This window comes from Diospyros lotus, chromosome 7 (genome assembly GCF_014633365.1).
Source record: "Diospyros lotus cultivar Yz01 chromosome 7, ASM1463336v1, whole genome shotgun sequence".
Lineage (NCBI taxonomy): Eukaryota > Viridiplantae > Streptophyta > Magnoliopsida > Ericales > Ebenaceae > Diospyros > Diospyros lotus.
In genome coordinates, this window is record NC_068344.1 from 35,733,296 (window position 1) to 35,749,488 (window position 16,193).

General features: G+C 31.7%; 1 protein-coding gene and 1 pseudogene across 1 annotated transcript in view; one reads left to right on the top strand and one right to left on the bottom strand.

Moving 5' to 3' along the window:
- Nucleotides 1-16,193, top strand: part of LOC127805714 (receptor-like protein 56) — a 122,438-nt gene that overhangs the window by 5,490 nt on the left and 100,755 nt on the right. The window contains exons 4-10 of the mRNA XM_052342466.1: nucleotides 720-878; nucleotides 2,775-2,933; nucleotides 3,961-4,119; nucleotides 5,148-5,306; nucleotides 6,074-6,229; nucleotides 6,612-6,761; nucleotides 6,879-6,975. Coding sequence (XP_052198426.1) covers nucleotides 720-878; nucleotides 2,775-2,933; nucleotides 3,961-4,119; nucleotides 5,148-5,306; nucleotides 6,074-6,229; nucleotides 6,612-6,761; nucleotides 6,879-6,975 — 1,039 coding nt within the window. The remainder of the gene's footprint in view (nucleotides 1-719; nucleotides 879-2,774; nucleotides 2,934-3,960; nucleotides 4,120-5,147; nucleotides 5,307-6,073; nucleotides 6,230-6,611; nucleotides 6,762-6,878; nucleotides 6,976-16,193) is intronic.
- Nucleotides 12,258-14,669, bottom strand: LOC127805907 (protein SRG1-like; annotated as a pseudogene).

The window sequence follows — 16,193 nt, forward strand, 5'->3', positions numbered from 1 at the left end:
ACTTAAGGTGATGAAAAAAAATGATTGAGGGAGAGAATATGTCAAAATTTTAGTTGAATGATCAAAAGTCACATTTTTTAAGCCTTTCTTCATAAGTTGTTGAATATTAATACTTATTAGGTGAACTAAAAATTTTATATAGACCCTACTTAAAGTTTAGACTGATGGAATCAAAAGTCTCCTTGTTAACTCCATTTACCCATATGCTTTAAAAAATAAATAATATGAGAAATAAACAAATTTGATTATATTGGTGTTTTTTAATAGAAAGCTGAAGTGGATTATTAAATGGATGTCTTAGAGCTTTGGTTCAGTCTATTAAGTTGACAAATTAGCTTATAAGGGACTGAATTAATTAAAAAATGAGCTGATGATGCATGCTATTTTACACACAAGCACTGTCCAAGAGAATTTACATAAAATAGGATATTAAAAATTTAAAATTGTGTAAAGCAGGACAACAACTTCTTTGATGTAATTGCTTTAATTTGTTTAGCTGAGTGCTTTCGATCGTGTGTTTATATTTTGTTTTTTATTTTCTACTTGTATGAGGTTGCTGTTACTAAAAACTAATAATTTCCCTATTTTTTTTGCTCTCTTGAGGGGAGTTGTAATTGACATTTATATTTAATTATCTTTTATCTTTTTTATTATTTTTGTCATTTCTTATTCTTTGATGTTTGGACAAGATTATTTACTAATTCTATCTTTTTTTACAGGTTTTGAAAAATTTTCTACGTTGACCAATCTTGAAGTTCTTGATTTGAGTTTCAATTGGATTGATAACTCCAAAATTCTAGAATTTATTGGTAGAATTTCATCTTTAAAGTCTCTAAATCTTGGAGGTTATAGCTTGAGAAACTCGGTTGATTTCACAAGTAAGTTTCCTTTTATGATCACATCCTAGTTAAAACAATTTTTTACAATATTAGATATCCCTTCAATGAGAAAGAGAGTTGTGAGTTCTGATTTAATTATTAAATTAACCAAAAACTAATTATAGTGATAGAATTTGGGGAACCATTGACTTTAACAATTAAAAATATCATTTTTACTAGAAATATTAAATATGTAATTACCCTCTACAAGCACTCCGTTGTCCTCGTACTAATATTATATGACAACTCTTGGCCTATTGATTATTAGGAAAAATTTAAAATCCCTACAATACAAACAAAAGTAAACAAAAATCAGACTAATAAAAAATTAAAAAAAAATAATATAAAGATTTTGTTGTGGGAAACTATAAGTTATATGTTAATATCTTCAAATTTCTAAGAAAGATAATTCAGTAATCCCCATCCCAATATCCTAATATCGTAGTCATATCCTTCTATAAATTATTTTGGTTGCTGAATTGTTGTTAAACAAGTACATTAGTTGGAGACAACTACAAGTTGGACTCCATTGCCAAATGGTGGGTTGACAACTATAAATTAGGAAAAGATATTCCATGCTAGAATGTCATCAATGACTACTATTCTAAAATATATTGCTAGAATTTCATCTTTGAAAATTCTATGCCTTCAAGAAAATGACATACAAGGATACTTTGACTGAACAAGTAAATTCACTTAGTATGTGCGACCAATTTTTTTTTTAAATTATAACCAAATAATTTCTATACATTTTTTGTCTTTTTCTAGTGTTTTTAAAAAGTTCATCTCATGTAAAAATATACAAGCCTATAGAGAACATACATTCATCCGTAAGCATTGAGTTTTGAGATAAAATATAATTTAGTTTTTAAAATAAATGTAAATCTTTTGTAATACATATATAATGGGATAAATATTTTGAGTTATGAATATAAAATGTTGAATAAAATGTATATAAAATAGCTATTTTTTTTACTATATAACCATTCCGTTGGGCATATATAACTTTTTCTAGGTATCGTTTTGTATATATGTGTGTGTACTGTGCAAAAGAGAGATATTTTGTTATATTTAATTAATATATCATGAAAATATATATCTATTTTTTTGTGAAAGGAGGCTTTACAAATTATAATTTGTGTGCATAATAATTTTAAATTTATAAATTGTGCCTGTACAAAATTTCTAAATCTGCCACTTTCAATGCCATCATTCAAAATTTTAAAAGAATCCATGCACAAATGTGCACCTAGGGAAGATATATATGTTTATTGGAAATTGAAATTGGTCAAAACTATATTTTCATCTTTTCTCTTAGTTGAAGATTTGAAGGTTAATTATTTTTTGTACTTTAATTTCAAAATTAATAATTAACTGAACAAGTTTGAACCAACAATCAAAATTGACGAATTTAAAAGTTTTTGATTTATCTCATAATATGATAACCAACGTCATATGGACTTCTTTAAAAAGATTTTCTTAGTTGAAATTATTGAATTTATCTTGGAACTATATGAGTGAAAGCATTTCTACTCAAGGTACGTAACACTTTCTATTAAAATTTAACAATAAAATCGTTATCATATATCATGTGGCTAAAATAATGATAATGTAATTACATTCTCGAATGTGCTGTGCTCCAGGCCTAATGTACACTATTCCCAATTTCATTATTAATGAGCTTGTAAAAAAAATACTTTTCAATTCATTTGATTTTCTACTTATATAAGGCTGTGTTACTGGTAATTAATAACTTCAATACTCTTTTGCTCTTTTGAGGGAGAGTTGTAGTTAATATTTATATTCAATATTTTTTTGTATTTTTCATTATTCATTTTCATTTCTTACTCCTTGAAGTTGGGACAAAACTAGTTACTAATTCTATCTCTTTTATAGGTTTTGAAAAACTTTCTCTGTTGACCAATCTTGAAGTTCTTGATTTGAGTTCAAACCAGATCAATAACTCTAAAATTCTAGAATTTATTGGAGGAATTTCATCTTTAAAGTCTCTAAATCTTGGCAATAATAGTTTGGGAAGCTCGATTAATTTGACAAGTAAGTTAAATTATATGATCATATCTTAGTTAAAATAATTTTTTGCAATATTAAATATTCTTTCATTGAGAAAAAGAGTTGTGAGCTCTAATGCTTTTTTGTTTTAATGCTTCTTTGTATATTGGTATTTTAATTGTTCTTTGTTTCTTCTCTTGCACGAGACTTTTCGACATTAATTATAACTCACAAGTGGGTCGAGTTAAGAATAGAAGTTTCATGATTAATATGCTTATTATCTTTCTTTTATGCTTAATTATTGAGGTTTTGATAAGAATAATCACTTAATTTTTTTTTCAGGTTGGAAAATATATTCCATGCTATTCAATCTTAGAATTCTTGATTTGAGTTGGAATGCCTTCAATAACTCTATTATTCTAAAATTTATTACTAGAATTACATCTTTGAAGATTTTATGCCTCGGAGAAAATGATGTAAAAGATCCTTTAACTGGACTAGTAAATTTACTTATATATGCAATTAAGTGTTTGCCAAACCAATTTTTTTTAAATTATAACCAAGTAATTCCCGTACAATTTTTTTTTTCTTGTGTTTTTAAAAAGTCCAAGCATATAGAGAACATACATTGGTCTGTAGCATTAAGTTTTGAGGTAAAATATAATTTAATTTTAAAATAAATGTAAATGTTTGTAATACATATATAATAAGATAAATATTCTGAGTTATGGATATAAAATGTTGACAAGTTAGTTTATTTATAACAAACTGAATTCATTACCCAAGGGGATTTATATAAAATAAGATATCAAAAATTTAAAATTGTGTAACGCAGGGCAATAGCTTCTTTGATGTTGCTCTAATTTGTTTAGCTGCTTGCTTATATTTTGTCTTTGATTTTCTGCTTGCATGAGATTGCTGTTACTAGAAACTAATAATTTTGATACTTTTTGGCGAGGAGTTGCAGTTAACATTTGTATTCAATAATCTTTTGTATTTTTCATTATTCGTTTTCATTTCTTACTCCTTGAAGTTGGGACAAAATTATTTACTAATTCTATCTCTTTTACAGGTTTCGAAAAACTTTCTATGTTGACCAATCTTGAAATTCTTGATTTGAGTGATAACATCATCAATAACTCCAAAATTCTAGAATTTATTGGTGGAATTTCATCTTTAAAGTCTCTAAATCTTAGACATAATAGCTTGGGAAGCTCCATTGATTTGACAAGTAAGTTAAATTATATGATCATATCCTAGTTAAAGTAATTTTTTGCAATATTAAATATTTTTTCAATAAGAAAGAGACTTTTGAGCTCTAATGCTTCTATGTTTTAATGCTTCTTTGTATACTGGTATTTTAATTGTTCTTTGTTTATTCTCTTGCACGAGACTTTTCGACGTTAATTATAATTTATAAGTGGGTTGAGTTAAGAATAGAAGGTTCATGATTAATATGTTTATTATCTTTTTTTTATGCTTAATTATTGAGATTTTGATAAGAATAATCACTTAATTTTTTGTTTTTAGGTTGAAAAATATATTCCATGCTATTCAATCTTAGAATTCTTGATTTGAGTTGGAATGCCTTCAATAACTCTATTATTCCAAAATTTATTGGGGGAATTACATCTTTGAAGATTTTATGCATTGGAGAAAATGATGTACAAGATCCTTTGACTGGACTAGTAAATTCACTTATATATGCAATTAAGTGTTTGTCAAACCAATTTTTTTAAATTATAACCAAGTAATTCCTGTACATTTTTTATTTTTTTCTTGTGTTTTTAAAAAGTCCAAGCATATAGAGAACATATATTGGTCTGTAGCATTAAGTTTTGAGGTAAAATATAATTTAATTTTAAAATAAATGTAAATGTTTGTAATACATATATAATAAGATAAATATTCTGAGTTATGGATATAAAATGTTGACAAGTTAGTTTATTTATAACAAACTGAATTCACTGCCCAAAAGGATTTACATAAAATAAGATATTGAAAATTTAAAATTGTGTGACGTAGGGCAACAACTTCTTTGATATTGCTTTAATTTGTTTAGTTGGCTACTTATATTTTGTCTTTAATTTTCTGCTTGTATGAGATTGCTGTTATTGAAACTAATAACTTTTGCTCTTTGGAGGCGAGTTGTAAGTAACATTTGTATTCAATAATCTTTTGTATTTTTCATTATTCATTTTCATTTCTTATTCCTTGAAGTTTAGATAAAACTATTTACTAATTCTATCTCTTTTACAGGTTTCGAAAAATTTTCTACGTTGACCAATTTTAAAGTTCTTGATTTGGGTGAAAATAGCATCAATAACTCCAAAATTTTAGAATTTATTGGTGAAATTTCATCTTTGAAGTCTCTAAATCTTAGAGGTAATAGCTTGAGAAGCTCAATTGATTTGACAAGTAAGTTAAAGTAATTTTTTACAATATTAAATATTCCTTCAATGAGAAAGAGAGTTATGAGCTCTAATGCTTCTTTGTATATTGATATTTTAATGTTTCTTTGTTTTTTCTCTTGCATGAGACTTTTTCACGTTAATTATAACTTACAAGTGGGTTGAGTTAAGAATAGAAGTTTCATGATTAATATGTTTATTATCTTTCTTTTATGCTTAATTATTGAGATTTTGAAGTTTCATCTGTAGCCTTGAGTTTTGAGATAAATTATAATTTAATTTTGAAATAAATGTAAATGTTTGTAATACATATATAGTAGGATAAATATTCTGAGTTATAAATATAAAATGTTAAGTAAAATGTATATAAAACAGCTATTTTTTCACTATATAACCACTCCGTTGGGCATATAAACCTTTTTCTTGGTATTACTATGCATATATATGTCTGTACTGTACATAGAGAGGTATTTTGTTATATTTAATTAATATATCATGAATATATATATATATATATACTGTGAAATGAGGCTTTACAGATTATAATTTTTGTGCATAATAAGTTTAAATTTATAAATTATTCTGAATCTGCCACTTTCAATACCATCATTCAAAAACATAAAAGAATCCATGTACGCATGTGCAGCTAGGGAACATATATATGTTTATTTGAAATTGGTATTGTTCAAAACTATATTTTCATCTTTTTTCTTAGTTGAAGTTTTTAAGGTTATTTTCATACTTTAATTTCAAAATTGATCATTAATTGAACAGGTCGGAACCAGGAATCAAAATTGACGAATCTAGAAGTTCTTGATTTATCTTATAATTTTATAACCAATATCATATGGTCTTCTTTAAAAGAATTTTCTTCGTTGAAAGTATTGGATTTGTCTTGGAACTACATGAACGAGAGTATTTCTACTCAAGGTATGTAACACTTTCTATTAGAATTTAGCAATAAAATTATTATCATTGTATATCATGTGGCTAAAATAATAAAAATGCAATTACATTCTCCAATGTGCTATGTTCCAAACCTAATGTATATTATTCCCAATTTCATTACTTAATGAGCTTGTAATAAAAATATTTTTCAACTCATATCTTGAGTTAAACTATCCTTTAACAATTGCCTGGCACAATTACAGGGATCAATACAAATGAGCATGCATTTGATATATTAATAAAAATAATCCAAAAATTTAATTACTAGAAATTTTGAATAGTGTTTTCCTCATGTTTTAGATCTTTAGCTTAAACATAAATCTTTCTTATCGCGCATTTGTTCAATGTTTTTCTCATTATATAGACTTAGCAAACGTGAGCCACTTGGAAGAATTATACTTGGAGGGTGCTACCCTACCTAATGATTTTCTTTCAAATATTGGTGCCCTGACATCACTTCAAGTTTTGTCATTGACTTGGTCAGGACTTATTGGGACCCTGCCCTCTCATCAAGGTAAAGAAAACAAAAGATAATTTTTTTTTATTTAACAAATTAGTAATCTGACATAAATTGAGAGATGTTTACATGTTGTTCTTGATAAGTGTCTAACTCACTTTTATTTTTCTCAAGGTTTGTGTGAATTGAAGACTCTTCAAGAGATTGACTTGAGCTCTAATGGACTAGGGGGTCAGTTGCCTTGGTGCTTGGGAAACTTGACATCTCTTAGGTTTCTAGATATCTCTCACAACCAATTTAAGGGGAACATTGCATTGTCTCCTCTTGCCAATATCATATCCTTAGAATATCTTAGGCTTTCAAATAACAAATTTCTAGTCCCAATCTCATTCAAGTCATATTACAACCTCTCCAAACTTATGGTCCTGAAAAGTGTCAACAACATACTTTTGGAAGAAGTGGACATTCTTGGCCCAGCCCCAAGTTTCCAATTGCTTCAAATCCATCTTTCTAGTTCGGAATATGGGAGAAATACTCTCGTTTCTCTACCCAAATTTTTCTACTATCAAAATCAACTCAAAATGGTTGAGCTCTCTGGATTTGATTTTGGAGGAATATTCCCAAGTTGGTTGTTGGAGAATAATATTGGACTACTAACACTTACCTTGACAAAGAATTCAATTTCTAAACCTTTTCAATTGCCATCGTCTCCAATGAAAGAACTTGTAACATTAGATATCTCCAACAATAATTTCTATGGTGTCATCCCATATAAGATTGGCAGTTCTTTCCCCAAGTTAAAATTGCTGAACATGTCTAGAAATAACTTTGAAGGCGTGATTCCATCTTCATTAGGTGACATGACCTCTCTACATATTCTAGACTTGTCAAATAACAAATTATCCAGTAAAATTCCTGTACACTTGGCAATGGGTTGTAGCTTCTTAGAAGTGTTGAAACTATCAAGCAACACCTTGACAGGCCCTATGCTACCCCCTCAAAATAACTTGCCAAACTTATGGCTGTTGCATTTGGATGATAATAAGTTCACAGAAATCCCACGCTACTTATCCAACAGTAGTGGCTTGAAAATGTTGAATCTTAGTCATAATCATCTTGAAGGTGTGTTTCCTCTTGAGTTTTGTCAATTTGATGGACTACAACTATTGGATCTTTCTAACAACAATTTCACTGGAACAATACCGTCTTGCTTCAATGTGGAAGACCTAAAGCAAATTCAACTGTCCAATAATAGGCTAAATGGACCATTTCCGGAAGTGTTCCATCAATTAATGAACAACATAAAAATGATAGAACTTTCAAATAACCATTTTAATGGCAGCATTCCAAATTGGATCGACAGTCTTTCCTCGTTAAGCATTCTTATCTTGAAAAATAACCACTTTGAAAGTAATATCCCAAATCAGATTTGCCACTTGTCTAGATTAACCTTGATTGATCTTTCTTCCAATAAGTTTTCGGGCAACATTCCTAGTTGCTTGAATAATATCCCATTTGATAAGGAAAAGGAATTAGAACTGTTGATTCCTTCAGCTGGTCTAATTGTGAAAGCACCCTGGAAGCTTAACGTAAAGATTTATAGGCGTTATGATTACTTAATGATTGGTACCAGCATATATGACATCTTGCCTACAAATCAAACAGTTTTCTCATCACAAGTGGAGTTCACAACCAAAGGAATGACCTTGCCCTTCACAGGAGAGCCTCTGTTACTTTTTTCAGCAATTGATCTCTCCAACAACAAATTAGTTGGCCACATACCACCTGAAATTGGCAACCTTAGAAAAATCAAAGCACTGAACCTCTCCCACAACAACTTGATTGGAGGAATCCCAACAACATTTTCCAAGTTACAGAATATAGAGAGCTTGGATCTTTCTCACAACAACTTGAATGGAAATATCCCTTCTCAATTTACTGATCTATACTCATTGGGGACGTTCAATGTGTCTTACAACAACTTCAGTGGAAGGATACCTGAGGCAACAAACCAATTTGGAACTTTTGACTCAAGTAGCTATATTGAGAATCCATTTCTTTGTGGAAAATCATTACCAAATAATTGCATAAATTCACCTCCATCAGTTCCATCAGCCAATAATAATGCAAGTGTGGTATCCAACTTTATCGATGTGAATACTTTTTATATGAGCTTTGCCGGGTCTTACATAGCTATTTTACTAGCTATTGCAGGAATTTTGTATATAAATCCGCATTGGAGACAGGCATGGTTCCATGTTATTGAGGTTTTCATCACCTCTAGCTACTACTTTTTTGTAGATAATATGTGGAGAATCAAAGTTAGTTTCCTTCGTAGATATTGATAATAGATATAGATAATAGTGTTGTTGCATGTATATCCTATCTTAAATAGTTTGTTGTTATAATAATGTTATCAATGCACTTATTGTTAGTATGAAATAAGTCCTAATAAATTATTGAAATTAAAGAAGTCTTGGTTTATTGCTGCCATACTATTACATGTTTAGGATGTACAGTGTGATTGCTAATGACAAAGAACAATATTTGAGCCAAATTTAGAGTTTCAAAATCAAAGAAGTCCCTGATTTTCTTGTAGTGCCTGCTCGATTTCCATTCATATTCGAATTTAATCTACACACGCTTTTTAAAAAAAAAAATTACTTCTTTTTATAATAAATATTATTTAGTCAAAATTTTTATGAAGAAAATATGATAAAAATGATGAAGTAATTAGAGTTTTTATTAGAATATCAAATGCTTGATGGGTTATATTCATTTTGCACCCAGTACTTGTACAGCCTTCAATTTGATTAACCAAAATATTAAAGTTAAAAATAAAAATTGATAAAAAATTATATAATCCTTGGTTGAGAGCAACTTTCAAATTACTTCAAATACCAATACTATATTCTGGTCAAGACTACTGTTATGCCCTAATAAGTGGATGAAGTCAACACAAGGGTAAGGTATATAAAATTTTAATCCATCTTAAGATATTTTTACAGCTTGAATTTGTCACTAATCATAAGGTAATTAAGAATTATAAAATTATCATAACCATCTTAATTTATGGATATTTTCTCTAATCAATCAAGTCTTAATTTAGTTGTAGATTTAACCACTTTCCAACCACCTAAATACCGTAAAAACTCTTCAAAACGTACATATCCTATGATTCTAAGCTCCTCTACTCTTAAACGCCACGAAGCCAACACTGCATCAAAATATCCTTTACTTACTTGTTCTCTTAATTATCTTGAAACCAAACCAACAACATATCAGCAAGCATGTCCTTGTGAGGAATGGCAGGATGCCATGCGTGATGAAATTCATGACTTGCATATCAATCAAACATGGTCCCTTGTCCCTCTGCCAACCTAATGCAATCTTGTTGGAAATAAATGGGTACATAGGATTAAATTTTAAGGCTCGTCTTATTGCTAAAAGTTACAGTCAAAAGGCTTAGGATTGACTTTTATGAAACTTTCAATTCTGTTATTAAAGCTACAACAATTCACAGTATACTTGCCTTAGCTGTGCATCATCAGTGGAGCCTTCGTTACGTTGATGTGTTAAATGTATTTCTTTGTGGGTCACTAAGGCACTGGCTGATTTTGTTGATTCAATACATCTAAACTATGTGTGTAAATTAAAACGTTCTTTATGTGGCCTTAAGCAAGCACCAAAAAGAACTAGAAAAGGGATGTAGCACGGTAATATAAATTAGACATCCAAAAAAAAAAAAAAAAAATTTAAGGGATGTAGCAAGTCATAATTATTTGTTATACATCATATTTTCACCTACCAAGAACCAGAAAAGGAGGAAAAAGAACTTGAAAAATTGGAGGATGTGTTTTTAGCCGATGTAAAAAAATTATTGTATCACTTTTTGAGGTAATAATCCCTCTGGAACTTAGCATTAAAATAACCCTTGCAACCAAATGAAATTATGTGATCATCAGCACACAATCTAATAGCCTTCTCATATAAAATCAGCAATAATGACGGGAGGCTACCAAACAATCCCCGGATGGACAAAGTTAGTTGGGTCTTATTTTCTTTCTATTGCTTGTCTCTAAGATCTTTTCTTTTGTACATAAAAAAATTCATTTAATGGTAAAAACCCCCCAATCAAATAGGAGAAAAGACAAATAAAAAAATATAATTCCCACGTAAAGATGCCTAATCGAATACACTAAGAAGAAGATAAATCAGGGCGACAAGATAGGAGAAGTGATGATGCAGAGCCAATCACCATCTCCTGTCTCGGACTAAGTACCTGCAAAACGGAATAGGGGACTCGTTCCCCTGTAATCACTCTGATATTCAAGTCAGTTCACAGAGTTATTCAAGGTAAAATATGTAGCTAAAAACTTAAGGAAGAAAGGAACCCCTTACTCGTCTTGGTTGCTTCCTTTTTATCTTTTTGTCAAGATAAGAATTCACTTTTCGAACCTCCGGGATCCGGATCCCATCCTTTGCGGAGCCATGATATTGGTAATATGGATATGGTAATTGTTTCCGAGGAGTTTGGGATAATCCCCATCTTCATGATCTTCGAAATGATGATTGAGGCCGAGGAATTCGAGAAAGCTTCGTTGAGCAAAAGGCTAGTTGGTTTGGTGAGACGTATCTGCCACGTGTCTCTCCCAGATTTAGGTTGGATAGCGACCTTAGATTGGCTCCCTGGCGAACATATGTCTTTGCTATTACTGCCTATATTCTCGAGATATAGAAGTAATTATGAACCCGATAATATTTTCCCTTATCAAGAAGACAAAACTTACCGACGATACTGAGAAGAGGAGAGGCCAACATTGAGAAGAGATGAACATGACGAAAGATAAGATGAATCTATGATGGAGATGAAAAAGAGCAATTGAAAATTAGTTTTGCATAGATTTGAACCTACAAAGGTGCTGGAAAATGCGTAGTAGCATATTTTTCAAAGAAAAACATGAAAAAATTTATAGAGACAGAGAGCTCATTGGAAACACCTATATGTATAGATATTGGATCAATCTTATTAAGCATATATGTAAAAAGTATTTTAAATTTATCTTTTAACTCAACAAATTATTGAATATTATTTTCTTTATTTTGAATTTTGACTCCTAAATTTTAAAATTTCTGATTATTGATCTAATATTGTTTCTATCTTAAAATCCTGTTCACAAGTATAACTTGTTAAAGAGTTTTTTTAGTTTATAATTAAATAAGATTAAGACTATCAGTTAATTATTTCTATAATCCATATAGTTTGTATTAAAATTATAATTAGTTAAATTATTTTATCATAAAAAAATTAATTTGATATAAATAAAAAAAAATAATATAAAAAATTAAAAATAAAATTTATTAATTTTACCTCGTAAAAATAAACTTGTAGTAAAATGTAGATAAAATTAAAACTAGTGCATTAACGGGCCATAGACCCAACAACAGAGTCATCAGAACAACTTCAAGAAAATTATGATAACAAAAAGATGCATCATTTTTAAGTTTGTTAAATCGTCCATTGGCCTCTCTTCTTAACTCTGTCGTTGTCAATTGAAAGTATAAAGTGAATGCCACAAGACTGCCATTTATGATCATCGGTAACATTCTACAATAGTCCCTTTGGCTAATTCAGAACTCAACTACATTTTTTTTTTAACACCGTATAGTTGCATTTTTTATTTTTGACATTCACCCAAGTAACCATCACTTAAAAGTATTTCAGTGATTAAACTTTGGCAGCATCAAGAGCTACCAGGCCGTTCTAGAAGCATTCATAATTAAAATTTGCATAATTCTTGACTGATTTGTATAATCTTGGCCTTTTCTCATCCACCAAACTTTTAACAGGTCCAATCTCATTTTCTGGCTTTGGGTCATTGAAAATAGCAACTGTTATCTTCCCCCTTTCAGGGTTTGTCACCACCCTGTGCATTGGGCTCTTGAACACTCCATTAGTCATTATCTGCATACATTCAGCAAACAATTTTAATAGTAAAAATGCATTCTTAACCACCAAATGCAACATCTTGTTTTGTTCAAATTGAAAGAGTTCTTAATGATCCCTAAACATAGTTTATTGAAATGCATTTCCTCTTTCTTGTCAGCGACGTATTATACCTCTCCTCTAGACTACCCACGAGGGATTGGCTCATAACAATTTCACATTCTGATTGATAATTCTGCAGAACAGAGAAAGGCACTTGAAAACACAAAAATCTTAACCAAACAGAGGGCAAGAGAGTACCTGCATTTGATCACCAAGGTTGACGAAGAGGGCATAAGGAATTATGGGGACAGTGAGCCATTTATCATCTTTCAGAACTTGTAGGCCTCGAACTTCCCTGTCTTGCAACAGAATGGTCATCCCTGATCTGTCGGAATGAGCTTTTTAAGCCCAAATACTTGGTCCGGTTTTGGACATGGTGGGTAGAGGATAAACCTTCCTTGCACGATTGCTCTTTCCCCAAACTGCTTTGAGAAGCTATCCACCTCCAATTTCAGTGACCTTGCCATGGCTTTGAATATAATACCCATTACAGACTTGATATTTGCTGCGCATTCCACAATTTTCTCTCTGCAAAACAGTAAAACCCGCTAAATTTGTACTTTCAAGGAGAAACTTCTAAAGACTCCCACAACACAGTTGTTCCAGGCACAAAAATTTGAAATTATCCATCACTTCACCACTTTAGATGACTGATTATACATGCATCTGATCTGGGACTTGGATCGCACACATCAGACGAAAGAGAAACTAACACTACTCCGTATAACCGGCCCACGCTTCTAAGACTGTTATGTGGCTGTCAAAAACACATTCTTGACCTTCATACGAAAGAGAAATCAAATGCGATTGAAGATAGAAGTACCTAAAATCTTCGGGTTTTTCCGGCCAGAGCTTTGGTTTCCTCTGATCTTCCGGATAGATCCTGAGGGATAACCGGTCACACCAGTCGAGAACCTGCTTCTCCGAGACGACTTTGTCCTGTCCATAGCCTTCAGACTCGCCGGCGGCCCGAGAGTACTTGCTCTTTTCTTCCCCTGGCAGCTTGAAGAATTCTTGGATGACTTCCCTCACCTCGTCCAGAAATTGTGAAGGCATGCCGTGGCCCGCCGCCTGTGATTCAAAGCAATTGTAAACCCTAGCTAATGAGAAAAAAAGGAAAAGAAGTACCGAAGACCAGATGAAGAAAGCAATTAATCAATCATCCGAACCTGGAAGCAGCCCCAAGAGCTCAGAGCCGACCTCAGCTTTTCCAACTCACCTTCTTCTTCCCCTCCAGATGAGAAGAGACTGAGATCAATCACAGGAATTGGGGCCAAAGGCGGGGAAGTGTCCAATTGGCCAAACTTGTTGTCTCTATAAATGTATTCCTTGGGCGGTTCAACTCCGGCTGCGGACATCTCTTGAACACTCTTCGGAGGGGCCGGCTCCGTCTCCCGATTGTCGCCAGGAACTCCATTACCGTCCATGCTGCTGCTTGTCACTTGAAAGAAGACGATGCACAATTTTGTTTTTTCAATCTGTTTTAGCTGCTTTGGCCTTAAGTAGCATCGAATTTCTTAGAAGAAATCGACCTGGAGCGTTGAATTGGGCAATGATTCTTGATATGTGTGACCATTTTCCTTTTCCTTGTCGAACCTATTGCTTGTCGTTGGGGTTAATGGCACGCGGTGTCGATGAGCTGCCATTACAGTAGTCGACATGCTATCGTCTTGGTCGGGAGCTGCCGTAGGTAATGCCAACATATACCAAAATTAAATATGTTTTATATCTTTTATATCGTCTTGGTCGGGATCTGGACCGTTCGTTCGATCGGATGGTGGGAAAGTGAGGAGATGAAATGAAGAGTGGAATTTGAAAGAATTGAGAGCGGAAAGGAACTTACAGAGAGGGATTGAGTAGAGTTGCTTCGGCTGTGAAGGGGCTGTGGTGAAGGCGGCCATATCTGGCCATTTGGAGTAAGCTTTATCTCTTGTCGGAGAATATGAAAGATGAACGTGTGGCAAGACACGTTCACAAAAATGATCCACCAATTTTACTATGATTCACAAATGAATCTTATTATTCCACAGTTCCATCAAGTTTTTGAGGGTTAAGAAATAAATTTAAATACGAAATACCTAATTCATAATTGGAAAGAGAACTCGGTTGGTAAGTGTGTGAATAATTCGAGTAATTTGTTACCTTTATAAACTTCTAAATAATATAGTTGCCATACATGCCAATCATTGATTTAGATGAATAATTCATTATATTCGACAAACCCAACTCGTTTTCTTCCTAGTTCTGGCAATCAAATTTGTCTTGCAATCCAACAATCAATTAGATTGCCAGAAATAGGAAGAAATCGAGTTGGTGTTGTCGGAAATAATGAACCATTTACTTAAATCAAAGATGGACATGTGCGGTAACTATGTTATTTAGAATCTTTTAAAGGTAGCAAATGATGAACAAATGGCTCAAATTATTTACACACTGACCAAATTCCCAATTGAATGAACTAGGTATTATCTACATTTAAATTCATTTTGTAACCTAGAAAAACCTAATGAATTAGTGGAAGAAAAATCATTTGTGAACGATAGTAAAATTTGTAGATCGACATACATGAGGTATGTTGGAAAACAAATTTGATTTTTGAAAACAAGAAGAAATCAAGTGGTGCTATTTGAGATCATAGATCATGAATTATTCATCTGAATGGATGATCGATATTTGTGAGAATTTTATAATTAGGAAGAAAATGGCAAGAAACCCATAGTCCCATCACCATAGCCATGGTTGCTAAAGGAAGAGAAAAAATAAGAAGAAATTAAGTTGATGTTGTCAAAGATAATAAACTATTTACAGGATCCGGTGATCGATGTGTGGAAATTATGGTCAGATAGGAAAATGAAGGAAACCCACCATCGCAACGCTACCGCCATGGCTGCCAAAGAAGAAGAAAGAGAGATCAAGAAGAAATCAAGTTGGTGCTACTAGAGATAATGAATTATTTACTTGATCAAATTATTGATATATGTGAAAATTATGATCAGGGAGAAAAAGGAAAGAAATTCACCGTCACAATGCCACTGCCATGGCTGCCTAAGAAGAAGAGAAAACAAGAAGGAATTGAGTTGTTACTATTAGAGATCATGAACTATTTACCAGATCTGATGATTAATATTTGTGGAAATTATGATCAGGGAGGAAAAAGAAAGAAATCCATCGTCTTGTCGCCATCGCCATGGCTGCCAAAAAAGGAGAGAGAACAAGACGAAATCAAGTTGCTACTACTAGAGATAATGAACTATTTATCTAATTTGATGATCGATATATGTGAGAATTACAATCTGAAAGAAAAAAGAAAAAAAATCAACCATCTGGTGACCACCGTAATGGCTGTCAAAGAAGAAGAGAAAACAAGAAGAAATCAAGTTAGATCTATTAGACATAATGAATTATTTACCTGATCTAATGATCGATGTATGTGGGAACTA